This window comes from Pollicipes pollicipes, unplaced genomic scaffold, assembly GCF_011947565.3.
Source record: "Pollicipes pollicipes isolate AB1234 unplaced genomic scaffold, Ppol_2.1 Scaffold_4219;HRSCAF=4965_pilon_pilon_pilon, whole genome shotgun sequence".
NCBI lineage: Eukaryota > Metazoa > Arthropoda > Thecostraca > Pollicipedomorpha > Pollicipedidae > Pollicipes > Pollicipes pollicipes.
Window position 1 is genome coordinate 12933541 of NW_023596448.1, and position 27884 is coordinate 12961424.

Below are 27884 nucleotides of genomic sequence, written 5' to 3' on the forward strand. Positions count from 1 at the left end.
GAACGCCGGTCCCTTGACAAGGGATAACCCAAAAAAAGGTCCAGGCGCTATCATAAGCAGCTGACGTAACTATGCCTTGAAAATTCCCGTACATGCACTGTACCCACCCTGCACTACCCCTCCCAGCGATCAGCTACAGGTCTAAACACAACATCAACCGAAACCTACGTGTTCAGTAAGCCCTCACAGTTCCAACGTGCGAACAACTATCGACCGCTTACCATTGGTAAACTACAGGAAGCAGGGCGCCGCTATGGACATAACTCTTTGGTTAAAAATATCAACATCCCCGCATGTCTGTGTCACGGCTGCTAGTGAGTCGACTGGTATCGAACTTACAACACAAGCCCGCCAATGTCCTGTGTTGATTATGTTTGTCCTGTCCGGCATATATACCTCGGAGAAGTCAGACCGTTCCGCAACGTACGCTGTTTTGATCTGCATGGTACGCATCCGTAAACACCACTACAGATATCGCGCCCACGTAAGGCAGATTCAAGGCAGGCTTAAGTAGATGCAACTTATTGCTCAGAGACTGACGTCGTGTTTTAAATGAATCGCGGTTAGCTCAGTTCCTTTTGCCACCTCCATACGGGACCAAAACGCGCTTCGCACCTTGAGCATTCACTCGGTGCTGGCCTACACTAGTCAAACACGTCCGTCCTCAGACTAAAAAAGCGCACAAGTCCCAGCCGGCGCTTCCCTGTGTCTTGTCATCACACGGGCCGAGAACATCGCTGCGACTCGGCGGGGGACGCATGCCTTCTGTGATTCAGGGACATGCGTTCTTCCTACATTAGGAAGACGCATGCCTCTGTCCCGTTTTTGATGAACTGCCGATGCTTGGGCGTCGCCATTTGGCCCAAGCCACACCTTTCTTAACTTAGACCGATTAAAATTGGGGATACATTGGGGTTCGTCTTTTAAAAGTGTATACCAGTGCTCCCGCATTTTTAGCTTTACTGACTTCATGCATGACATGGGCTGGCTCAAGCAAGGAAAATGGTCTCACACCATCGGATGTGCCGGGCCGTTCAGCAAGCAGCGAACCGACATAACTAAGAGAGTTGGCATGACTCACCAGACGAGCTTCAAGAACCGCAACAAATGAGACGCATTGGACACTTGAGGGGATCGAATAATGCACGTTATATGATTCGTTGATGATTATACGTTATATGACCATTCATTGTTTGCAATCACACTGCGTTTAAGATTTTGCTATTGACACACTTTTTCACGTCGGTCATGTCAGGTCACTGTCTAAGCGTCGCTCTACGTCAAAGACCATCGCTATTCGGAGATTCTGGTACGTCCAATACAACATGCGGCATTTAACCCTCGCGCCAGTACGATGGTCGTCTAGTGCTCCCCGCGTGCCTCGTAACTTCACCTGTCGCCACCGGGCGACAGGTCAGCTTTTCGTACCCCCTCCTCCCTGCTGCCATGGCCGGCAGTTCACGTGTCCATCGCCAGCGGCTCCAGTAGGGGGCGGTTCACGTGTCTGCCGCCAGAGGCTCCAGCGGGAGCCAATTCACGCGTCCACCGCCAGAGGCGCCAGTGGGAGGCGGTTTACGCGTCCGCCGCTAGAGGCGCCAGTGGGAGACGGTTCACGCGTCCACCGCCAGAGGTGCTGGCCAGAGGCAGTTTACGCGTCCGCCGCCAGCTGTTGGTCGTCGCTGAGCGTGTCAGTAAGGTAGGCCACCTTCAGGTACCGCGCCATGTAGGCCTTCTGCACGGGGTCGTTGACGGTCCAGGCGATGAGGCGCAGGTCGAGCTCGTGGGCGCGCCGCACCGAGGCCGACGTGACGCTGTCCTTGTGCAGCAGCAGCACGGAGAGGCCGCACAGGTACGGCAGGAGCGACATGGCCCAGCCCGCCAGCACGATGTCCAACGCCGAGGCTGCAGGGGGGAGGGGGGGGGAGGCGGTGAGATGGCGGCGACGGTGTGTTCGGCAGGCGAGGCGCCGGTCCAAAGCGGGTGGAGCCCGGAGAAAAACTCCCGTCAGGACGTACCAAAATGGAATGCACCTACGTGGATAAAAAAAAACGTACACTTGATCAGTGTACATATATATATATATATATATATATATATATATATATATATATATATATATATATATATATATATATGTACACTGATCATTTATATATGATCATCATATATACGTGTACATATATATATATATATATATATATATATATATATATATATATATATATGTACACGTATATTGTATCATATCTGTATATATATATATATATATATATATATATATATATATATACACAGATATGATGCCAGCACATGCACTTCATCAAACAACGCGCTAGACGTTCCGCAGGTGCTAACAACCAGCTACCAGCGTCACAAAAATACGAGGAACCGACAACTGAGCTCCTGTTTGCCGGCTGAGCCCGTAAAACCACCGAACGCCGCGGCGGCCGAGCCACGCCGGCGCGACACGAAGCCCATGTTTTCGCGGCGTCTGCCGGCCCACGTCTCCACATCCGGCCAAGAAGACGAACCAAGACGTGTCCGCGCGCCGCTGGCGGCTGCCGAGACGTGCATTTGACGGGAGAGGGGGGGGGGGACGGGGGGAGGCAGAAAAGCGCCAGACACGCTAGTAAGCTGCGGACCGGGCTATGCTTTTCACAAATCACCTACGCCCTTCCTCTGAAAGATGGTGACGCACGGCTCCTGAGTTAGAGCACGATGATCAATACGGAGTCGTCCACGGTCCTGCCGGCCACCTCTGCCCCGTTGGGCAGCGGCGGCCAGCGAAGCGGAAGGGTCGCGGGCGGCGCCCGTCTGGCAGGGCGTTCCAAAGGGCTCGTGCCGGACACCCTGGCGCCCGTGTTCGACACATTGGTATATACTGCCGGCCGAAGCGGCAAATAGATCTGCTGCATCCGTCTCCACGCCCGACAAACACGCACACGCACACACAGACACGGACAACGACCGGTGACGTCTAGAGAATACACGCCACTGTTTGGTTAACACGAGACCAGAGCCAAGGTCCGTGCGGCAGAGAAACAAAGGCGGCCTGATATCAGCTGCCACCGACGGCCGTCTGTTAGGGTTCGGTGGCTCAAACTCCGCGGTGTGCCGCGGGGCCGCTCCAACAAACACTGTCTCGCTCCGACACCTCGCGCCAAGTCGATTTGGCTCTAGGGCAGACGGCCGGAGAGCTGCAGATATCACGTCAGATGGGCTCTCTGTGGCTCGAGACACAGCATTCGGTGGGCCTTGGAGACTCCGCCTGCTGCGCATGAACCAGCGAACAGATCATGCAGCCTTGTTATAGCTGCCAAGAAGCATGGCGATGATGATGCTTGGGCCGTGAGGATGTGTCCGCGCCTGGCAACATTTCGCTTTCTGACCATGACTGAAGGAATGGTTGGTTTCATATGCTGAAAGAAATCTGACCGGCTAAAAAGGTATCCAAAGCCAACTTTGCTAAGCAGGACTCAGAGATTGATTTGAAACAGCCTTCCAGCCTCGCCAGCTGCCGGAGATCAGAAACACTGCCGCTCGGCGCCTTTCCCGGATCACACGACTGTCACTCCGCTGCCTGAACTATGAACTACTGTGAGAACTACTGCGTGGTCCCGTTGTACCGCAGAGCTTAAGCAAGTCGCAACTGTGCAAAAAAAAGCAGCGCAAAGGCGGGCAAAACCGTTGAAAAAGCGCAATTGTTCTTTGGAGTAAGGGATAGCAAAACGCTACACGTATTTAACCAGCTGTTTTTCTACCGACACCCAATGCTATGCTATGCAAATTTGGCCACAATACTGCCTTAAACAGAAAATGGACTATTCTGCATGTATCGCAGTCTGTCCATGCATGACACAGTATCCAGTTTCCAAACGAGGAAAAAAGGGATGTCTTTGGAGCATGGTCCATTGCCGCGGTCGTCGGCACACGGCCCGCTCTTGGTGGCTGCGGTCTACGTGTAATACCATTCGCCAGGTGTCTAGCCTGGACTCACATCAAGTTTTTAAGATGCTGTTTACCATGCTTAAGTGAAAGATTGATCACCACATCCGCTTTATACCTTTATATTCGAGACTGTGGGGCCCCTCACTCTAATTCCCGGATAAGCCTTAAGGATACACCTATAGCCAAGATAAGCCAGGATAAGTCTTAGGGAAATCCTATTACTGCTTGCTTCAGCTTGGCACGTCCATATCCATTCCCAAAGAAGTGTTCGATGCACCGAAGGTACTTGCCCACGCACCTGCCACATGCTTCAGGGGGTTCTGGTAACGGCGCTGTGTGGGGCCTTCCTGTGGCGAGTAATCGCCGTAAGCGCAGAAGTGGGGTCGCCAGGCCATGCAGGCCACCACCTGCTGGTCCCGCCGCCGGATCTGCCGGCGAAGTCAGCTGAGGTCACGCTCGGGTCAGGTGAGATGGAAATACGGTCACGTCAGGTCACACTTAAGTCAGCTGAGGTCACACTCACAGCCGGTGAGGTCACACCAGGCCAGCTGAGACTAGCCAGATGGAGTCAAATTGGGGTTAGACTGTCACATTAGCATCGGTTGGAATAACAATGTCACCCAGAGCCTGCCAGGTGCCACCACCTCTGTTACAAAACAGCCTGTACCGGCCACCCAGAGCCTGTCAGCTGCTGCCAGTCTGGTCAGTTGCTGCGAGTCGGCTACAAAGCCCACCTCGTAGATGACTTGCGGGTAGAACGAGGAGACCATTGCCATTTCATACATCTTGGGGAACTTCTCGTATAGTGCTAGGACAGCACCGGGAGCCTGAGGACAGGGCCACATAAGTCATCTGCCTACACTGTCGGCCGTTCCTACAAATCGTGGCCAACACCGGCATGGATGGGCACACTCTTTGGTCGACAGAAGCTTACACAGGATGTCCGGCATGGTCAAGAGAGACTAAAGTGGAGATGCCATGGAGTCAGAGCAGCGAAAAGCAGCACCTAAGCGCGATCTCCATCGGACACTGCAGCACATTGGTGCAGACGCCGTCGCAAGACGTCACTGGCAGCACGGGAAGTTGCTAGATGAGGCGCCGGGTGCCGGCTTTTGAAGTCAAGCGAACAGTAACCAACACTGGGAGCATCGTGGTGTCCTGGCCTTTCCTCCACCTCAAACGGGCCCGAGTGGCAAAAGGACGCGGCGTTCTTGATCCAGGCACAATGCATGCATTATAAAAATATAGCAATTCGTCAGGACCAACCCATCTAACCAGAATTCCATGGTTGATCAGATCAGAAGTGTCTACTTACCCTCGCATCTGGGGCCTTAATGTCGATGATAAAGAGAAGGTCTAGTCGAAGGCATTCTTCCACCATTTCGCTGAGTAGCGCCACCCGTATGGCGGGAAAATCGGCCCTGTCGATGACCGGCCGCTGTCAGATGGTGCGACGCCACACTGCATGTTACTGAACCACAACCACTTCGGGATACCAGAACACTTCTTATTACACGACCCGGCGCTTTGCAAACACCTGGTGCATATGCAAGCCCTGTGAGGCGAACGGACCGAGCCGTTCTCCGTGCTATGTAACGGACGTCGGAACCTGCATGCACAACTTCCTTAAACCTCCTCACCTTTAAGACACCGCTAGCACATCAAAACCTTACACTCCCGAGTGCATAACTGTAAGAAAAAATCAAAAAACAAAAGCAGGTGAGTAAGGAGGGGGTAGAGTAATACATTTATTTGGGTGGAGGGCATGACACTCACCGGGCTGGGCCCCAAATAATGGGGGCCGAGCCTCCACAATGTGAGAGCTGGTCCCCAACACACCTATAAATTTTTTCAACTAATTAAGTTTCCATGTTGTGTTCAAAATTTCACAAAATGAAAATATATTTCAACTGTCGGTTGATATTTTCCAGCAAGTGCTCCTGGCATATAATTGCTGCACCATTCGATTCAAAGGTTTCACATACTGTGCGGTAAAATAAGGCGTTAACAACGCAATTTCAGACAATCGTGGTTTAGCATGAAATTAAAGCCCGCCTTTGCAATCAGCCTCGTGCTGCGCGGGTCATTTGTGGAGCCATGAATACCCCACAGCCACAGTGGAAGCGACAAAAAAGCCGCTACACAGGATTCGAGACTTTGCCAAACGAAGAGCTAAGCTTCACTGTGGTCCCCCTGGAACTTCGCCCACCCCCTCACACAAAATATCAGGATTTCAGTCACTTCATTTTCCCCATATTCATTTTTGAACACGGAAAAATCGTCCTCCCTGCATCGTGGAAGGTGAGATAGAGGTAGGTATGTGTATGTAAGACGCATGTTCACCTTTTGCCAAAGACTGACGAGGCGACGCCTGCCTCTCACCCTGACGGAAAGGGTGGGACCCCACGGAGAATCGAACCCCTCAGTGAATGGTTAAACGTAAAAGCAGTTGTTTGTACACGACGCATAAATCGCAATACCATTCCAGTGACCTGTCATGATGTCATTCGCAGACCCTTCACGCCATGTTGTTTCGTGTTGTAAAACCTATTTCTTGTTGTCGAACCTTTTAAGAGCAATGCCCTGTCATGTGCCACATGCGTTGCATTGTTAACATGAAAATAATTAAAGCTTGTGCGGCATGTTTTGAGCACCTTGAAGGAGTAAGAAAATTGCTAAAATTATAACCTACGAATGTGGCACATGAGACACAATATCATCAATATGAGTTCCACGATTTCCAAGACCAATAGAAATTAAGCATACTGCGCCGCCGGTACGTAAAATTATCTAGCATTCGAAGGCAAACATTCATCACAATATCCGGCTGCTGTCATCTGCCACGGAACTAACAAATATCCGGAAACGCGACGCACGCCGTCGTGCGCCCTTCTTTGGAGGGCCAGCGACTGCAGCAGCCTGCATATTAGCTGGCTCCCGCACTCCTGTTCCTGCTCCGGGGCAATGGCACACGCGGGGTTCGAACAAGCAACTCCCCCCTCACGTTGCAGCCAAAGGCGCTAACCAGTCGGCCATCTCGCGCCCGGAAAGAAGAGATTGCCATCTCGCATATCTGGAGCCCTTGCATCCATACTTGCTTAGTCACGCTGGTAGTCCCAACCAAATATGTCAAGGGGCACGCGCAGTTCTGTCATGTTGAGGACACTTTTTTGTTTACTGTTTCTCTCCGGAAAGGCATTTATTATACTCAATGCCTTACGCATCCCAGAGCGGTGACTTGAATGGTGTGCGAACAATGAGATAAAGCGAGGGTTACAAATCCGATTTCCATCCGTTGCCCGTTAGTGTTCACCACCGTTTTCGTAACGCCAGAGTGGCGCAACCTAATCACATGTCAAGCCTTCGCATGCACATACTCGGATGCACATGTGCGCGCCGCCGGGGAGTTTACTTTGCTCACACCTCCGCCCTGTTCTTGTCGTTCAAATTTGTGCGACCACGAGCATATTCAACTGCTAGTTAGTGTTATTGCCTTGATATATATATATATATATATATATATATATATATATATATATATATATACAAATACTTTGGCCGTTAAAAATAGATACGAGCTCTGTATTGGACAATATCTACAGTGAGATCCATCACTATTGGAACGATGTGTGTGTGTGTGTATATATATATATATATATATATATATATATATATATATATATATATATATGCATCGTTCCAATAGTGATGGATCTCACTGTAGATATTGTCCAATACAGAGCTCGTATCTATTTTTAACGGCCTGTCAAGAGTCTAAAACAACAAATTGCGGGCGCGAGAGGTGACGCACTCCTTCCAGTTCGCTACGTTGAACTGGACTGTGGCCAGGGGCGCGACCAGTCACGGTAAAAGGAGCACTGTGTTTAACAAAGGGTCCCTGCCGGCGATGCCCAAAATGAGCCACCCAATCAAACCGTTTTTTTAAAAATACATCCTCTTTTCACGCTGTGCTTTTGGACCGCTAGGGGATCCAGAAGCTGCCAGCAGACATAATTTTGCATGTATTTAAAATACATGAAATTAAATCAACCAGGAAACAAATGATGACAGTCTGCATCAAATGAGCTGTGGGAGTTATAAGCATAATAATGCTTCATTTAGCCTTTCCATTTCTCTTTTTGGGGGTTTTGGAAGGTTTTTTGGTGCCACTTTTCCAAAGGGTTTGGTCAAGAATTTGGGCATGATGGAGAACAAACAAGTTATTGTGTCCCTAAAAAATGAAGGTTACAGGCCCCTTTGAGCAGCCTCCTTAGACTTGGTGGTCTAGAAAATAATTTAATGGTGCCCAAAATGAGGGTTTTGGTGCCCCCCCCCCAAACCTCAACTCACCCAAGGAACTGATTCAGAATTTTGTTTGGCATGGGAGCCACAATGTTGTTGTTGTGCCCCTGGAGTTTGGTGCCCTATAATAATGAAGGTTTGAGGCACCTTGTGGTGCACCTTGGAATTGCATACCTGTTGAAAATAAAAGTTATGATGTCTGAAATGATGTGTTTGACATGCCTTTCCTGAATGAGCAGAACCAGGATTTTGTCAAATGGGCATGGCACAGATTTTGTGCTACTCCTGGAATTCATGGTGCATTCAAAACATAGGTTTGCATGTATATCAGCATAAACATATCAACAGAAAGCTCCACAGCAAAATTCACTTCCACCAGGATGTCTCTTGGATGCACTAAATAAAATGTCAACTGTGTGAGATAAACTCACAGCAAAAGGGGTGCATATTATGACCACAACACAAAGTGGTCAAAATGTGTAAAGAAACACACCTGGGAAACAGGATGAGCAAGTTTCACAGGTTTGGGCCCCATAAAAAAGTGAATTTCACCCCTGCAAATAAGCTCAAAGTACTGACTTTTTTGGATGCTTTGCATTGATGTCTAGCTGTTTCAGCTCATTCCATGTCAGAGCGCTGATGCTGCCACTGCCATCAGAGATGCGGTCCACAGTGTTGTCATGGAACACCACTGCTTGGTCATCTGATGTGAAGCTCAGGTCAAACTCAATCAGCTGGCAGCCCCGCTCATTGCACTGGAACATTTGGAAGATGGGTCACATGCATATGTTCATATACTCAATATATAATGCATATTATTTCCTCTAGAAATACTGCATTAGAACAGAAACACAGAGTGTAATAAAAGATCAGATCATGTATGCCAAAATAACTAGATTTGAAGCAACTTCACACCATGAGCACAGGTGTATAGCAGAACAAAAAGAGAAAGAAAGAGAATCAGTGCAGCTGTCTACACAATAAAGCAATGCTATTAGAAAAATAGTATACTTAGATCTGAACTGAAATAAAGCCTGAATTACCCACCACTGAGGAAATCACATACAAAGTTACCAGACCACCTGGTATGACATGAAATATTTCAGCACATTATTATTTTATTATCAAAAACTTTCTGATGGTTTTGTGCACTACTTAAAACTACTTGGCCATTAAGAGCCCCAAAATACATGTTGTGATCAGCATACCTTGTACAGTGCAGCTAAGCTGTTCTCAGGAGCATCCAGGCAAGCAGCACGGTGGGCACCCACCATGAATTTATCCAGCCTGTTAAATATCTTTTGGACTGTTGTTTTGGGAGGAGTTGGAATGTGATAGTACAAAACTACAGCTGATGGGATGACCAGGATCATGGCCAAACATCCCAAAAAGAGATCCAACATGGTGAATAAATAGTGGACAGCCAGTATCACAGCAATCCGGAAGCCAGTCCAGCTGATGAAGCGCACAGTTTCATACTCCATTGTGTGACTGTTGATGTTGCTTTGCAGTTGGATGCCTCAAATGGAAGTACTGATTGACATCAAACTCTTTGTCTCTGAAGGTTCAGCAACAATGATTGATAGTTCCCCTGGCTTTGTTTCAACCTAAACAAGGCTGCCTCCAACTATGCTGTATGCCGCTTCCATTATCTGTGGAAAATGTATTGCACTTGTTAGTTGGTGACACTCTGTGCATATTCTGGTATTCTGGCACTGCTGACATAAGCTTCACACTTACTGAAACTGGCAGCATCCATTCAAGCCATTTGGGACAGGGAGGCCAAAATTATCATGGCTCTAGATATTGCTGGGGTTTGATACATCTATCAATTCTAGTTTGTAATGCTTGACACACAAGATTCATGAAGTTCAGATAGTCTTAAGAGCTGTGAGCTCTATGCCTGGAATACCTCATCAATGAACGTCACTTGTTCCTTCACTCGGCCCAACCGTGGGAAACAGAAAACTAGCGGGCCAGAAACCTTCACTCGGCCCAACCGTGGGAAACAGAAAACTAGCTGGCCAGAAAATATAAGTACTTTATCAGTTAGCACGCCGACACAGAGGCATGCAGCAAAATACGCTGCAAAACAGCATAAGCATGACAGTCTCACTACATACACCAAAAGGCACAGGCATCAACACATCACCGGCTCACCAGACCGCAGCAACCACCTCCAGCGAACCAAATCGAATAAGGGTGGAACGGCCGCCGCGCGCGACCAACCGGGAGTAAGTGCCGTGCGATACGGATCATAAACAAACATAGCAGCCTTCTTCTTTCTTGTATATCGCGCCTCACGATAATGTCGGTGCGCCAGAAGACAGCAGAACGCGCAGCGGTTGTCAATTGCACAGAGAATTGCCTGAGCGATAAATACGTGCCGGGGAAAATACATGCATTGAATATAAATAAAACGCAATAAGCGATCTTATCGGTGTAGCACAAAGTACAACCCTAGCCCTTATGATGATAATAACGCCATCGAGCGTCTAATTTAGCAATCCCATACTGTATGAGTATCACTCAGATTGAGAACAACAATTTTGAACGTGTATGCACCTTCTGTAACAACTGGCAGCAGGCGCCACAGCCGGCATTTTGTTGTGGCGCTGGAAGGATCCCAGACGGACAGATTGGTTGGGCAGTAACAGGATGTCCAGCACGGCCGCAATAACCTTTGCAACATGTTTCTGATGACCGCGGCCAGCCACAGTCTGTCAGCGGCCTAGCTGGGCACCAGCTAGGCACATATCGGGCAAATACCAGGATATCGGTGTGGCCTGGGCAGGCGCTGGGCTCCAGTTGGGGTCCTACCTGGGATGTCGACGTGGTCTGTGCAGGCGCTTAGCTCTATCTGGGACCCTGCCTGGAGCAATGTGGTGGAAGCGCGGTATACGAGCTGGGCATATACGTCCAAGCCAGGGATGTATGGAAAACAAGAACTTCGTGGGATACCCAGCTGACGTAGGATGGCAGTATTTTACCTGCATCCTGGCTCAGCGGACCGACACATCACCCGCCGAACGGCCGAGCCATCTGCTCCGCCCGCTAGTTGCCCCACGTACAACGAGCTGCCGTACCTTTGCGACCCGGGGGCCAACGCTCAGGGGCAACGACCGGCCACCCGCGGGGACGGGACAGCGTCGAGACCACACGACTGAGGGTGCGGGCACTGGTGTCACCGCGCAGCCGGCAGGCAGGCGCAGCCGCTGCGTCGCCGCCACTGGACGAAACGGCGTCCCAGGCCATGGACGCAGGAGCCGGGCGTCGCCAAGAACGTATTGAGATGTCCCCATCCCTTCAGCAGGCTGGCTGATGTAAAAATATACGATAAGCTGTGCACCAACGCTGCGCCGCCAGTACATGATAAGTTGCGTACCAACGCTGGAGCCGGGCGTCGCCAAGAAACCGGCGGTCCGGCACGGCTACCGCGTCGCCGACGCCTGCTGATCGCTTTACCCGGACCACGTCTACCCACTCTCCGCGGAAAGGCGGGCTTTTGACGATTTAACCATCCTCATCAGCATCGGGTCCGCGGACGTACTCGAGCCCTATTCCGGCGGTGGCGGCGCTTTAAAAAACTAGTTTTTAGGTTATGGCTCTCACCCTTTCGCTGGGACTGCCCAGGACACGACCGCGCTGCTGGGGAGCCAGACGCCGACAGTACTGTGAGGACTTGTACGCTTCATCCCGGACAAGCCGACATGAAATGTCATTCCTCAGGGACAGTGTCAGGAAGTGGCTGTTCGTTTACCTGTGTGAATGTTTTTTTGGCGTTTGCGACGGATATGTTTTCTCGCCTTTTGGCCCGCACGCTACGTATTAGGATGTCAGCAACCCACCAGCAGCCTGGTTGATGTACAAGTACATGATAAGTCGTGTGCCAACGTTATAACCAGAAAACCGGCTGGGTGTCGAACCACCCAGAACGTGAGACTAAAGAGAAGGCTTAACGGACAGCGGGACGGCGCAGGAAACAATTCCAAGAGATGAGCCCAGCAAGAAACTGCGCAGCAGAGCGGTGTACATGATGGGCCCGAGAAGGGCGCAGGCTGACCTCTGACGGATTCTGACAGGGAGCTGGCTGAGCACTGGCTTCGCAAAGCCGGGCTGTCCGTGTGGGGCTCAGCATGCCACAGACCTGCATTGTTTTGTCCATACCGCTTGGAATACGCGATGCATCCCAAGCAATTCAGTGGCTAAGGATGTTTTGTATTGGATGAGGCAAGAATTGTTTTTACAGTTCAAGACGTAAAGCCCTCATCTCACCCGCCAGAAGTGCAGGTCGCTTGAAGTGAGAAGTTAGCTTACGGCGCTGCGTTGCTTCAATTTGGACAAATGGCTTCCGTCCTAAACATGCTTAGAAAATGGTCAGAACCTTAATGACCTGTTTTTAATATGAAAGGGTCATGCAATACTTCGAAAGGTACCTAATGTTCTGTGAACTTTGGAAAGCACTCCGGTTTTTATCAAGGTCAGGTTGCATTGCAATTTGCACTTCCTCGTCCTGAGTCGTCACCACGCAAGACAGCAAACAATGCAAAAAAGGGCACAATATTTCATTACACGTGCCTTGAGGTAATGCTGCAAAGCATCAACTGGAATTCTTTATTATACCCTTTTAGAGCTTTTTGGGGCATGCTTGTCAATAAGCAGCGAAAGATGGAAAAATACAGACATAAGGCTGTATCGCGGGCAGTTTAAATGCCTGGGAGCAGATGTCGTTTTCGGGGTCGGAGATGTCTGATTATTGGAGCTACTAAGAGTTTATTTAGTCATATGCAACTGGAGGGTATGGACGCACAACCACTACCGATGTTGCCTGACTTCCGCCGCCGCTGCAAAACACCGAAGCTCAGCCGGACGTAATGCCACCGCAGGGCTAGTCCCCGACCGGCGACACATGGCTGATAAGGCCCCCGACCGGCGCCTGCTCACCAGATACCTGACAGCAGGGACAGCTCCGGCCGTGTGATGGGCGGCACATGGCTGATATGGCCCCCGACCGGCGCCTGGTCACCAGATACCTGACAGCAGGGGCAGCTCCGGCCGTGTGAATGGCACCGCATGCCCTGGCTTTGGCTGCAGATTGTGTATTGATAATATCCAGTCATGTAATGCAGGGGGCGCTCATTGTTTGCAATATCCACTGCAGCTTTTTGCATCGCCTTCAGAGTGCCATTCACAATGTGTTGCTTTGTTTTGTGTGTTTTGTTTGTCAACATGCGTTGATGGACCTGACGAGAAACGCTGGCCTTCGTCCCCAGGCATCATGCCATCCGTGCATTTCAGATCTGGTACCAAAGTGGGGCCCCGTTTTATAATGCTAGTGTGAAAAGGCTTGTTTTTCCTTGCAACGTCAACTCAGTCGCTAGCTACGCCAGTCTGCAAATGCTGGTGGGCCTTTCAAGGCATGAGCCTTGAATCTGGACGATAAATGGGCTGCAGCATTACGTACACCTTGCAAGTTTTTGAAAAGGATGTGAAGTTAAAGTCTGTTTCCAACCGCAAGCAGAGAATGTGGGCCCATGGCTCGAATTCTGTCTGGGACGACGTCGCCAACGATACCGCTCAAGGATTGATGCTGGGACCAACACTACTCGCTATTTTCATCGACGATTTACCAGAAGTGCGAAGCGCGGTCAAGATGTCCGCGGTCGGTGCTGATATGTACTGTCGTGTTCCGAGGTCCCGGCTGCTTTTCCTCACCAGGATGACCTCAATATCCTGGTCAAATAGCCGGAGGTGTACGATCGCTTTCATGCAACGTCATCAAGTGTAAAGAAATGTACATCAGCACTTGCGGCCTACGGCTGGCCTACTTTTTGAACGGCACCGAAATCGCAGTCGTGCCCACAAAAGGTTTCTTGGAAATTTCGTGGGGGCTCATGCAGGGTTCTGTTCCACGGGCAGACAACGGGGGTGATTGCTAAGGCCAACCAGATGCTGGCAGCCGTGAGACTGTTTTTCGCCAATATTGACGTGCTCACGCTGCAGCTGTTGTCAGGACCACGGTGTGCCCGCTTTTGGCGCAGCTGTTCGAGGGTACTGCATCATCACCTGAGGTCGCTCGGCAAACTGGATCAGGAACGATCAGAGCGGGTTTAATGACGAGCCACGCGTCTTGTCCGAGGAGCATGGTGCCGGCCATATTCTGAGGGGCTCAGACTTCTCCAACTGCCTTTCCTGAAGTACTGATGCTGCAGGGGAGGCATGATTGCAGTGCTCCAGATGCTTTACGGAGCCATATCTTCTCCGTTGGGCAAGATCCTGATGACTCCGAAGTGACAAGAGGACACCACTGAAAGCTGAGAAGCCCTTAACACGCACCCGGGTGATCGGCTGGATATCCTTCGCTCGGGTGGGGTGGGGGGTGGGGGTGGCTCCACTTGACCCCCTGAGATGTCGGGAACTAAGAAAGCTAGAGATACCAACTTTACAGGGTGTATTGACCTGTACGTAAACTCAATTATGTCATAGTTTCAGGTTCCTATGTCATGAACTTTGGTATAAATAAGGTCAAACAAGGTCAAATTACAGGTTGGTCTCCAAAGTGCCCGCAGAACCTAAATAACTGTTTCTAAGCAAAAGGTCACATCCTCATTTAACGCCAGTAACCTTGTTTGACCTCTTGAAGGTCATGGTGACCAGAATAATACAAGAATGCTTTGAGTTTTAAATTAGAATAATCGACAAAGATTACGTTAGGCAGTATGTTTCTGAAAACAAAATGCTGACCTGGGTCCTTTTAGGTCAATGGCCTATTCTGACCTCTTAGAAGTGCATGGAGGATGTAGAATGCGGTTCCTACTGTCAATCAATTTGAAATGAGCACCAAAAACTATCCCATACAGCAAACCCCAAAGTAATAAGATAGGTTGGCTTCGCCCTTGGTCTAACCTTCATCCCTCAACTTCAGTCAACTTAATGCTTACAAATTACAAGGTACATATAAATTTTTGGAACTAAGCGATTCACTGTTCAATTATCTACAGCTGTGCAAACTTGGGCGCGCCAGCGCCGCGCCGTTCGGAAGTCATTCTGGAAAAACGTTCGGGGGGTTCGATTCCCCCTCACCTCCCCACCGCAGCGCGTGTTAAGCCAGGACCTTAGTCGCCCAGATCTTGTTCAGCTTCTAGGATGTAGGTGATTGGAATGCTCTTCCTCTACAGTATTATCGTCATCCGCAGTTGAGCAGCTTACAACTAGGCTCGATTCACGCTGTGCTGGCACCATGCCCGAACTCATTCAGCTTCTGGGTCGTTAATGATTGGAACGCTCTTCCTATGCAATGCTATCGTTATCCGTAGTTGAGCAGTTTCCAGCTAGGCTCCATCACGTTGGACTGGCACCATGTCCAAGATTCATTGCAGTTTTAGGTCGTTGCCGTCATCACTTGTGAGCCGTATGACTCATTGACACACGCACACACACACACGCACACACACACACACACACACACACACACATATATACATATATATATATATATATATATATATATATATATATATATATATATACATATATAGATAGATACATAGATACATAGATAGAGAGAGAGAGAGAGAGAGAGAGAGAGAGAGAGAGAGAGAGAGAGAGAGGGGATACCTTCTCTCCCTCTCACTCTCTCTCTCTCTCTCTCTCTCTCTCTCTCTCTCTCTCTCTCTCTCTCTCTCTCTCTCTCTCTCTCTCTCTCTCTCTCTCTCTCTCTCTCTCTCTCTCTCTCTCTCCCTCTCTCTCTCTCTCTCTCTCTTTCTGTAATGCTATGGAAAAGGTACAAACAGCCTAGCAGCAAGTTTTTAGTTTGAGCCTAGCAAGCAACACCTTTCCTGTGGCCTGTTTCCAACCAGCTGTCAAGTCTCTACTCTATGCCAACACATTCTACCTGTCACCTATCACCTAAACATATCACATAGAGCATACAATGTGGACTATGCTGCACCTGACCTGGCAATGTTTAGTCTGCACTTGCCAAGTGCCAGCAAAGTGCATTGAAACGTAGGTAACCACACTTCCGCCAGCCGATACTATATACAATACAATAAATATTGCAATACAGGTTAGCTGGCATAAATGAAAAACATATGATTAACCTACCTTACTTAAGTAATAAATATTGAGAGTGTTATGGTAATAATAAAAATAAATATAAAAAATGGGAATATAAAGTAAGTAATGAGCTGCATTTCTTACAAGCAAGCCCAGCAAAAATTCCCCCCACTCGATCCCCGCATTCCAATCAGCCAGAAAATGAACCGAACTGAAATAAACTGAACAATTGAACAGAGATAAGCTAACCCACACGTCGACTGTCGTTTCCGCCAGGATACCTTAAACTCATCTCATCAGGATGAGTTAGGAGTCAAAACAGTTTTCCGCGCTGTGTAGAAATTAGTGTGTTGCGCGCCACTTTACTCGCATTTCAAGACTTCTAAATTTGGAGACCAAATTCTTTATGCCATCCCTGGCAGGTCATTGGCGACATGCAATCCGCATGTGAGACAATATAACCTTTCCTATATTGCTGTTTATTTCCTATAGCCTCAGCAAAAGCATGCTTACAACTCTTCAAGTAGTAGTGAACGAGCGATAGGGTATGGATTAGTTTAATGTTGTGACAATAAACAATTAAAAATACGACCAGCCCTGGAAATTGTATACGGGGCTGACAGTCATTCACTGATTTAAACAGAGAACACGAAGATGTAAGAAGTCTGTACCATGGAATATCCTCTGGTCGCTGGCTGTGACATGGCAAATCCAACGGGAACGTTTCACGTTTGCAAATATTGAAGCAAGTATAAAATATGATAAAACAAGCTTGCAAAGCATCGATTGTGAGCCAACTGACGACCTTTATAACTGAAAATCGCGCTCACGAACACCAGATATGAACACCTCGACAATTATATTTTTATTGGCCTTGATCGCCGTATGGCCCATGAAATGGCAGGATTTGGATGACATTATTTTGACGTCAGGAATGCCAAGGTGACTCTGAAATACGCTGCTTGATGTCCCCTTTCCATTTTCGCGAACGTGTAGTTCAGAAACTAAAGGGGCTTAGGTACTAAGGACAGGATTGTGGACAGCACCGAAAGATGTGCAAGATGGCTGCTTCAGTTCAAAACCCCATATAAATGTCGAACACTCCCTTTAAGTTCAGGATCAATGCTGTTGTGTTTGCTGCGAAGAATGATTTGGCAAAAAGTTGTTTAACTAATGCTGCATGCCGTTCATTTGAATGCTCCGAAATTTGTTTAAATTGCGGTTGCTTTTTTACTTTACTTTCGGTTAAAAAAAATCCGAAAAAGTCTGCCAATTTGTCTGGGGAACTTGCTGTGTTTTCTCATGTTAACGTTTTCATTTGAGTTATATGACCCACTGACACAACATGGTGAGAAATGATTGGCTTACGATTCAGCCAATGAAGTTTACAAAGAATGTGATTCAGCTCACGACTCAAAGCGTCATGTTTACTGGTGAGCCGACTCAGCTCATGACTCGCGTCAGAACGATTGACTCATGAGCCGATTCAAGATTTAGCTCGAGTCGAACGCAAGTCTGTGTGGAGGTAAAAACTCACTGCGCATGGAGGTGAGACTCCACTGCATATGGGAATGAGAGTCCACGGTGTATGGAGGCGAAAGTTCACTGCATGTGTAGATGAGAGTCCACTGTGTATGGAGGTGAAAGTTCACTGTGTATGGAGATGAGAGTGCACTGTGTAGGGAGGCGAAAGTTCACTGCGCACGGATATGAGAGTGCACTGTGTATGAAGGCGAAAGTTCACGGCGTATGGAGATGAGAGTTCACTGTGTATGAGGGCGAAAGTTCACTGCGTATGGAGATGAGAGCGCACTGTGTGTGGAGGTGAGAGACCACTGTGTATGAAGGTGAGAGTCCACTGCATATGGAGGTGGGAGTCCACTGTGTGCGGAGGTGAGAGGCCACTGTGTTTGGAGATGAGAGGTCACTGCGTGTGGAGGTGAGAGGCCGCTGTGTTTGGAGGTGAGAGTCCACTGGGTACGGAGGTGAGAGTCCACTGTGTACGGAGGTGAGAGACCACTGCGTTTGGAGGTGAGAGGTCACTGTGTTTGGAGATGCGAAGTCACTGCGAGTGGAGGTGAAAACACATCGCGTATGGCAGGGACGCGTGTTGCGCATCCGCAGCGACCTCTTACCTCCATTATTGCTTGGCATCGTATTGCTATTTGTAAACGTGTGTGCAGCCATGGGGGACTCGCATGCCCACGCTGGCCACCTGGCGTCGAGTCGGGAATTGCCACACACGTGGCGCCATCTGCCCTGGTGAACAGTAGTTGCGGTCAAGCCGTGGCGGATGCGCAGTCCTGTTACTGGGCGGTCGGCACGGCTGTCGGTTTGTGTTCTTCTGGTTGGCGACGCCTCCCTCTCTCCCAACGTCCAAATTGGTTGCCCCAGCTGTGAACTCCTGCCCCCCCCCCCCACCGCCACCCCCACCTCGGTACCTGCTGGTACCTGAGAACAAGCGGGATATCAAACATGGAAGCTCGAAACTATGTAAATCGTACCCACTAGTTGATGAATGTGAAACCTCTGGTTCTCGAAATGTTTAGCTGCTTGTGTTTTGCCATTGAATTGGCCGTCAAATTCTACCACAATCACGACTGTGCTACAAAACTTAGCTCTTGTATGATCTGTCATGCACATAGACAAGACAGTAGTAATAGCCTTCTCCTTGTAGAGCAACCAGGAGAACAGAGACATAAATCGTATATGTCTCGGTAACATGCCATTATCAAAATGAATGGCAGAAGTAACATGAATTCACATTCTTCTGTTGTGCAAGTTCTAAATTCAACTATTCAAAAGCTTAAATGTGTTGTGCAAGCCGCGATGATGCATTCATACAATGACGTACTGAGGAGCATATTTATTAAACACAGAAACTGTGGCCTAGAACAGTCTTTCCGCTTAAAAGCATACCAATAATTAGAAGTAAGCTTATTTCATCGTTTCTGATGGTTGCTTCAATATCTTCAAATGTGTAATGTTCCCATTAGTTGGCCGGATGGACGGGCGGGGAGGGGATTGGGACGATAAAACGCTGATATGTATAGGAACCTATTTGACACCAAATGAACATAGCACTAATAGTAATACGTACACGCACCTGGTGCATCAGCAATTCAGAGAATCTTGCAGCATTTTGCTGGTCTAGCAAACCCTTTTTTGGTCAGATGCATTCGGTGGGGTTGGGATAGGGATGCAGAATAACATGGAGGGCCTTCAGTCAGCACTATGTTGAGAGGACTCAGGCCCCCCAAAGTATGCATATTGAGGCGCCTTCCTGGAGGGTCCTCTTATTACAAGGGCGAGTACCTCTTCCGGTAGCGTCCTGCTGCCCCTGGGAGTTCCCTGACAATGTACACTGTTCGCCGCCGGGCTCTCCATGGGGTCACTGGTGACCAGCGCATGCGCGGCCTGGCTAGCGACGTTATATCTGGTTAGTGAGGTTACGTTATTAGTGACGTTAGGCTAGAATCTGTTCTAGCTTGTCCAACACGGCACGCTGGCAGGTCGTTATTGCAAGACTCTTTCGTGGCTTCACTGAGGAGCTTGAGCGGAAGTCGTTGAGCGACAGCGATAACTACTGCATGTGGTGCACCTGGTGCACAGATACGGACGCCGAGTACCGCGGCTGGGTGCACACGAGCTGTTTGGCTGCTTCAGGGCAATAGGTACCGAGATTTTCAGCGTGCACTGGACGCCAGGATGCCACGATTCACAGTACAGTGCTCAGGCGACGCATAATGCGCTGGTCGACCCTGGCGGCCTCAGCAACGGTCACCTTGTCTGCAAAGGCTTGCGCTTGCCTTGCTCCTTTGCTGAGAGCCGAATAACTTGGCGCGATGTTCCTCGAAGAAAACAGCTAGAGTCGCAATGACACCGCGCACAGCTTCGGCTGGCGGGACAGGTCTTGGTCTCGGAACAGACTTTGGACTTTTGTTAGCGTTGGGAGTGTGGGCTGACTGCTGAAGGACGAAGCTCGGTCGTGTCGTTCTTTTCCTCGAGCTCACCGTGTTGCCGCATAAAGTTAACCTGTCGTGCGCCTGGTAAGTGCTTTTGTTGCATTTCGTTTAACATTGGCGCCATTTTCACCGAAACGTAGTGTGCGTTGACCACGGGTAAATGAAACTGAGGGTTCCTCCGGCAAAATTTATGCATTCAGCTTTTCACAGCTTCACAACTTCACGACGTGCCTGTTGATTTCTCTCATCATTCTCGCAACTCTGTCGTAGACGATGTAGACGATGATGTTTTTAGTCAATGTCCGAATAAGAAATCGGCTTGCAGTTTGTAGAATGACTTTTTGTCGACTGTTTTACCACGACTTTCATGTTGGCAACATGTAAAAATGTGTTATACCAAGATTTTGAACCAGCTAAATGGCAAACTGCAAAATGGCGACATGTAAGGACACTGACATGCTAAAATGGCGGACTCCGAACTGGCGAATTAAAAACAGCTATATATAATAGTTATAAAAATAGTTATATAACCTACAAAAGATCGACACGCCAAAATGGTGAACGCCTTAATGGTGAAATGCAAAATGGCAACATGTAAAAAGGTGACATGCCAAATTGGGGAAGGGGTAAATAGTGAATTTCTTGAAGGTAATTTATGTTTGCATAAATGACGACGGCAAAGTGAAGAAAAGCCAAATGGCGATATAAGGAACGACAGGCTTAAGTGGTGGGCACAAAGCAGACGTCTTTAAGGATAAGGTTTCCTCTTCCCAATCCACCCGCTACCAGGGGGCTGTACTCATACCCAACCACTACCCATACCCAACCAGTTCTACCCACTCGTACCCACTCCTTCGGATTTCCCCAGATCTTAACACGCGCTCGGGTGGGGGTGTCAATTTACCCCCCCCCCCCAAAAAAAAAGTTCTTCCAAAATAGCTTCCAAAAGGGCTCGGGGTAACCGCGCCAAATTATGCATAGTTGCAGAAGATTAAATAGCGGATCGTTTAGTACTAAAAATTTAGATGTACCGTGTAAGGCTGCTGACTTACGGCAAGTCAAAGTCAGGCCATGTATTTCAGTTTCAAGCAAGCCAAAGTCAGTTTCTAGGGAATCTTTAATGTGATGCAACAACGGAGTGTTAGACGAAGCCATACATCTCTGAGGTACTTTCTTGAGAAAACACAACAATAGAATGAACAAACTTCACTGTTCTAGTGTCAGGTATGAAGGTCAGACCGAGGTCAAAACTAACCCGTTTTGTTGCTCCACGGCTTGCTGTATGGGATGATTTCTGGTCGTCATTTCGAATTCAATGACGACAGGAATCGCATTATACGCCCTCCATAGCCTTCTTAAAGGTCAGAATAGGTCACTGACCTCAAGTGACCCAGATCGGCAGTTTGGTTTTAGGAACATACTGCCTAGCCTGACCTTTGCCGCTTATTTAAATGCTTAGCTCAAAGAAGTCTTGCATTATTTTTGTCACCATGACCTCCCTTAAGGTCAGACAAGGTCACTGTTCTTAAATGAGCACGTGACCCTTTGCTTAGTACAGGTATCTAGATTGTGGGGGCACTTTGGAGACCAGCCCGGAGTTTGACCTTGTTTGCTGTTATTTGGCCCAATGGTCATGACCTAGAAACCTCAAACTTTTGCCCAAGTGATGTCACGTACAGGAAAACGCATCCTGTGAATTTGGTGTCTCTAGCTCCCTTAGTTCCTAAGATCTCAGGGGGATCAAATTGACACCCTACCCGAACTAAGGGTATCCAACCGGTCACCTGGGCGAGGGTTAAGTTCTCAACCATAGGACGTTTGAAAAAAACAAATACACCTAGTCCTGCACTTCTGCATTGGTAATTAAACAAATAAATTCAATGAAGCGAATGATGAATAAAAAACAGTCACATATCGGAACGCTTCTTAAAGTTTCTACTTGACATTTGGCACGTGTTGTCCGCATGCCCGTGCCACTACATGCATGCTTCCCAAACTCTGTAACCCATCCCAAACCGTTATCTATTGTATATAGTACCCACGGGCTTACGCAGCTCAGGAAATCATATAGCACATATGCACCACGTTCTCCTTCGCTACATGACATTGGGCACTCCTATTCGATCTTTTATCTGCAAAAATCGTTGTACCGAACGATCTTAAAAATGGCTACGTTACTTCAAAACCCCGCGCAGATGTGGAACGCACCCTTTAATTAAAATAGGTGCTGCCGACCGAATACACTGTTACGGTACCATTGGATAACTCTATAGCACTGATATACAGTGCACACGGTTGGGTCCTGCGCGCCTGACTATAAGTATTTCTTACGTTTAAAACGTTGTCATCTATTTTCGCTACTACTTTCCTGCCGGCCGCCCTCATTCAGCACCACTGTCCAGTGGCCATGCCAGTAAACTAGGCTCCGTCGGCCGTGCAGGAACAGGGCAGGTCACCAAAGACGGCCGCGTTCAAATGGACACATCCCAATCGCACGACTTCCGCTTAATGTTAGTGCTGTGAAGTTCAAGGCTTGAAAATGTGTCTGTTTGCGTTCCATGATTCCGCGTCTGCGGCAAACAGCGTTCACTTAACAGGAACGCTACATGAGCCAAAACCAATCCAGCAACCAATGAGCTAAAAAATGAATCCTACGTCACAAGCATTCCGACCACCAGTGCGCATAACCACAGTCAGTTTTGAAGATGAAGCCGTCACAGCTCACCTGCATGATGAGCTGCCTGTTGCAGCCCGAGTCTTTGACGAATGGACCGTTACGGGTACAGATACTGAATGCAAATGTTTAATTGAGGTGATATTTGATACCTCCAGATATATGGTAGGAAAGTATGGATTCTGACAGCTGTATTCAAACATTCTGCTGAACATTTCAGTCTTCTGAATCTGAAAGCTCAGCTGTAATGGTGTTGACCATCACAGTTGCGAGACGGCCCCACGGCCGCTGGCTGGGGGGGGGGGGGGGGGGGGGGTCTTGCCCGGGCGCTTACACACTCCCCAGTCTCGGGTCCAGGAGGGCGGGGCCAGGCCCGTTATCGGCTTGATAGCCCAGGATGGCTGCGGTTCTGCCACATCTGTCATCTCTTCCTCATACTACAGCTCTGGAATGGCCACTCGTTGCCGAAAGAGCTCTGAACTAACTCCAAGAGTAGTAATAGGCCGGGCACCATAGCAACACATACATTCTGCGATGCATGTGCCGTGATCGACCGCTGGCTTGGTCGCTTGGAGGATAAATACGCCCTCCACCTTGATCCATGGTGTTGTAGGAGAAACGTATGCTCGTCATTATGCTTGTCTGAATGGAGGCTCATTTAGATGTTGCCGTATATACCATATCGCTACCTCGTCACACTTACGTAGCATCTGACTTAAATCTACTTAATGCCGCTGTGGCATGTCACCGTACGCATTGAGCCAATCCGATGCATGGAGCGTTCTTTGCTCCCGTATTTGTACTGTTTGTACCAGGTTCGCCTGCTGCCATGTCCGTCCATCAGAGGTGTAGTTTCGCAAAATATTTCAAAGTCCAAGCAGTGAAAATTGTCCAAACCCACCCTGAAAATACGGCAAAAACCGAACTCTCCCTGCCTTTCTCCTTCAAAAGGGGTGGGGGCGGGATTGAATAGGAAATTGTACCCCTGCCATCCAACGTCTTTTTGGGACATCGTCAGTCATCCACGGTTAATGCTGACAAGTGTCGTTTCATAGGTTCACGCTCACAACCACATTTCGTGCGACGCTCCTGAGCTACAGCCGTATCCTGTGCGATGCTCCTGAGCTACAACACCATTTCGTGCGACGGTTCTGAGCTTTTCGTCACAAGCCGGTTCAAGCGGAAAGATAGGCTCAGAGTCCCTCGTGTAGCTGGGCAGAAACGTACAAACGCGTAGTTTCGCGCCTGTCGTTTTATCGCACTGGTGCGTCCTGTCAATGCCATTTTGTACCATTACGTACTTGGCGTCGTAGCATAGCCAGCTCGTGATGGCCTTATCTCTGCGACCATGGCCTTATCGTCCTTCACGAAGGGGAGACAAAGCACCGGTGCACGCCCTGCAACTGCACCGCTACAACACATTTGCAAACCAGGCGTGTCGCATTTTTTTGCGGGACTGCGTCTTGACAGCCACATTGTCCCCGCGTGTCTGCGGCAGCGGGCAATCCACCTCCTTTCCAGTGCACAGCGTCGCGCCGGCTATCTGACGGACGTCGTCTGACGCCCCACGCCAACCGCGCATTTCCGTGTCAAACGCCTTATCTGCGTCGCGTAGAGCGGAGGACGCTACCGGCGAACAGATGGCGGGTGCGGCGTCAGCTGCTGCCAGGCAGGACGTCGTCGACCGCCGGCAGCGTCGCCAGATGTCAGAGCAGCCAGTCCTGCCGCTGCATCTCGCCGCTAATCAGGCGTGAAGCACGGACCGCGCGCCGGGCCAGATCGTTTATCGTCGTTAAGGTGAGGGGGACGGTGGACCGCCCTGTGGTACGCCGCGGGGGGCTGGCGGGACAGCGGCTCTCCCCCTTCCCCTGCGCTTGTGTTATGTGCTGGTGGGTGGACGTTTCAGTTAGCGTGGAGAGGTGAGTGTAAGCGGGTGGAACTAGCCATAAATTTGTGCCCGTCTCTGTCGAATGCCGTTCCGGTCATCTATTGGACTGCTGTGAGGACAGTCATTTAGCATTGTGTGGTCACGTGTCCACGAGTTATTGTACCGTTTGCAGCGGAATAGTGGTCCATCAGGCATGCTTCCGTGGGGCAGGGACAAGCTACCCATAGCCATACGTTCTATGGACGATAGCCCATTAAGTTATTGATGTAGCTGCTGCGAATTGGTCCAGGCGATGCGATAACATTAATTGACTCGCTGTCCTCGCATCTCTGACTGTGCAGGCTACCTGCTGTTTTTGTTTTGCTTTTCACCGCTGGAAATCAAAATACTGCGGGTTGACTGATATATTTAGCTGGAAGTTATGATATTTGAAATGTGTCGCCGACGAGGAACAGTGACACGATGGGTCAGAGACACGAGCCGAATCCAGCTCCCTTGTCCCTTGTTCGGACCTTCAAACGCCTGGCCGACTAGGAACATTGACGAGATGGGCTAGAGACACTAGCCGAACCCAGTTATTCGTCCCTTGTTCGGGATCAGGTTCGCTCTGTGCACCTCAAGGGACCAAATAAGGGACCAAGCAAGGGACCAAGTAAGGGACCAAGTAAAGGACCAAGTAATACCGGAATTCGCTTGATGGTATGTCACGATTTCTGCTAACAGTGCGTCTTTCCTTTGAAAAATGTGCGGGAGAGGGCTTTGTAAAACACAATAAGCCAAGCTACGCGACGTAGGATCCATATGGTCGATCCAGTGCCACGAATTTCGTTCAGGCTGGGCCTTTCCCGACCTTTTGCGAGGGGTAATCGCGCTGGCTATACCCAGCCATCTGTCTGTTCCATTCTAACAGTTGTCACTGAGCCCCAATCCAGACACCATTAAGCCCCAATCAAGCAGTGTAATCAACCGTAAAACTCAATCTCCGCTGGACATTCCCTGCGCCGTCGTCAGCTGCGTAATCCGCCGATTACCAATAGGGGCCAAATGGGAAGAAACCCAGTGAATACAAATAACAGAATTTGCGGGCTGTGGGGTACGCTTATAAGGCTTATGACGCATTTCGGATGCATGAATCATTCGGCATTGCGTCGGGCACTTGAATAGTCGGCGGTGATTGTATGTGACACACGCATCAATCTTGGTCTCTCGGTCGAGTTTGGGAAAGTTGGCAATGTTGTTCAGAAATCGAATTCTGGCAAGGCGAAGCTGCTCTCGGAGTTTGGGTTCCAGCCTATCGCGCAGCCGTGTTTTATAAGCTGCTAATTTCTTACCCTAAACTCATAAGTAGTTACCACACACAGCTAAATCTGGAGTAGTATCGGTAGAACAACACCATGAGTGGTTCCTTATGGTCTTTGGTCTTATACAAATGCCACGGAGTAATGTAGCCATGATTTTTCCAGCCAGTCGGCTGGCGTTTGCTATGGATGGGACTAGTATTCCTAGTACTCCTGTCGTGGGCTGATACTTGTGTTCATGTTTATACCATTTTTGAGGTTCATGATAATTTACGTGGTCATTATGATGACCTAACAGCATAAAAATTCGATCAGCTGTGTATTGTGCGCATCTCCTAGCATCACAACTAACGGTATGTGATATGGGCGTTGTAGTAAGCATATATATATATATATATATATATATATATATATATATATATATATATGTATATATATATATATATATCTATATATATCTCTCTCTCTCTCTCTCTCTCTCTCTATAATTATTATATATGTATATTTATATATTTATGTATATGACTGACTCACGGTTTATATATATATATATATATATATACATATATATATATATATATATATATATATATATAAACCGTGAGCACATTCACTGAACAAAGCGCCGCTGGATTGCAGTGCAGAGCGCGTTGTGATCAGGTCTATGTGCCGGGGGTGTCCGCGAAGGCCGCGAACGTCCGCAGCACGCAAAGTCCGTCATCACATCACTCGCCGTTCCAGCGGAACGCCGCATCCATGGTGATCCACATTACGTGTCCGCACCGTGTTAATGTGCCTATCGCCATCCAACACTAATTTCCATAAGCGCTCGTATCTGCCTGGATACCCGCAGGACGTACCTCTGTAAAGAGCCGCGTCCGCCACGTTAGCAATAACAGTGATTTGTTACGTGTTAACCGCCGTTATGTGTTCCCGCACGTAACAAGTGTTCTTAGACCTAGCCCGCCAGCGACCAGACCTGATCATGACTCGGCCCATCGACAGCGGTCGTCCCCGGATCACAGCCGCGTCGCCTGCTGTGATCATAGGCGGCATCCGTGCCGGGAACTGGGACCTTGTATGCCCCCCCCCCCCCCCCCGACCAAAGCCGCGTCGTCACCCGCTGCGATCATAGGAGGCGTCAGTGCCGGGTACTGGAACCCTGCGCTCCCCCTGGCTAAAACCGCGCCGTCAGCTGCTGCGTTATAGACGGTGTCAGTGCCGGGGACTAGGACCCTGCATGCTCACCCCTCCCCCCAGCCAAAGCTGCGGCATTATTGTTTCAAAACGTTTATAAACCTGCTGTCGGCTACTCCCTCGCCCGAGCAGCTTGAACGCCCAGAAATTATGCGGATTCCAAGCTGTTAGATCCTGATGTCCCGCTGGGTGTAACCAACGCTGCGCCGAATCCGTAGTTCCCTGATTAGCAGATCACGTGCCGGCCGACATTAGCGGACCAAACGGCAGGCTGAACGGACGTCTGTTTAAACGCGTAATTGCCTGTCGGGAGCGCCGACAGCCCGTCCGCGCGCCAAGCAAACAGCCGTGACCACGCGTGGGCGTCGAGGCTCAGGGCCCAGGCAGGCATCTTCACTCACCGTCCGCCTGGCTTTCCCAACACAGCGGAATGGTTGCTCCGGCGGATCTGAGGCGCACCGGCACACACAGACACACACACCCTCACGCGCACACACGCATACAGATCTGGGCGCGCGCCGGGCGGTTCTCACGCTCCGCCGGGCCGGGCCCCG

At 49.3% G+C, this 27884-nt stretch overlaps 1 protein-coding gene across 3 annotated transcripts; it reads right to left on the reverse strand.

Annotated features, from left to right (window-relative positions):
• Positions 1 to 27769, reverse strand: LOC119095477 (glycerophosphodiester phosphodiesterase 1). 3 transcript variants are annotated; one of them, XM_037218306.1, is made up of 7 exons: positions 27732 to 27769; positions 9459 to 9902; positions 8830 to 9005; positions 5264 to 5369; positions 4683 to 4775; positions 4247 to 4376; positions 1 to 1902 (listed from the first exon to the last, which is right to left on the reverse strand). In XM_037218306.1, exons 2-7 carry the CDS (start codon positions 9732 to 9734, stop codon positions 1649 to 1651), a joined length of 1035 nt encoding a protein of 344 aa, XP_037074201.1. In that variant the 5' UTR covers positions 9735 to 9902; positions 27732 to 27769; the 3' UTR covers positions 1 to 1648. The 3 variants fall into 3 exon arrangements, with proteins under 3 accessions (XP_037074201.1, XP_037074200.1, XP_037074202.1); XM_037218305.1 differs by lacking the exon at positions 27732 to 27769 and adding an exon at positions 10411 to 10488; XM_037218307.1 differs by lacking the exon at positions 27732 to 27769 and adding an exon at positions 10374 to 10392.
• Between the last annotated feature and the right edge of the window lie 115 nt (positions 27770 to 27884).

Bases quoted from the DNA above. Each gene is read 5' to 3' on its own strand.
- LOC119095477 (XM_037218306.1), bottom strand. From the start codon at position 9,734: ATGGAGTATGAAACTGTGCGCTTCATCAGCTGGACTGGCTTCCGGATT. The intron at 9,006-9,458 runs GTATGCTGATCA...CAAATGTTCCAG, and splicing joins GCTTAGCTGCACTGTACAAG to TGCAATGAGCGGGGCTGCCA. The intron at 4,377-4,682 runs GTGGGCTTTGTA...CTTCGCCGGCAG, and splicing joins ACCCGCAAGTCATCTACGAG to ATCCGGCGGCGGGACCAGCA.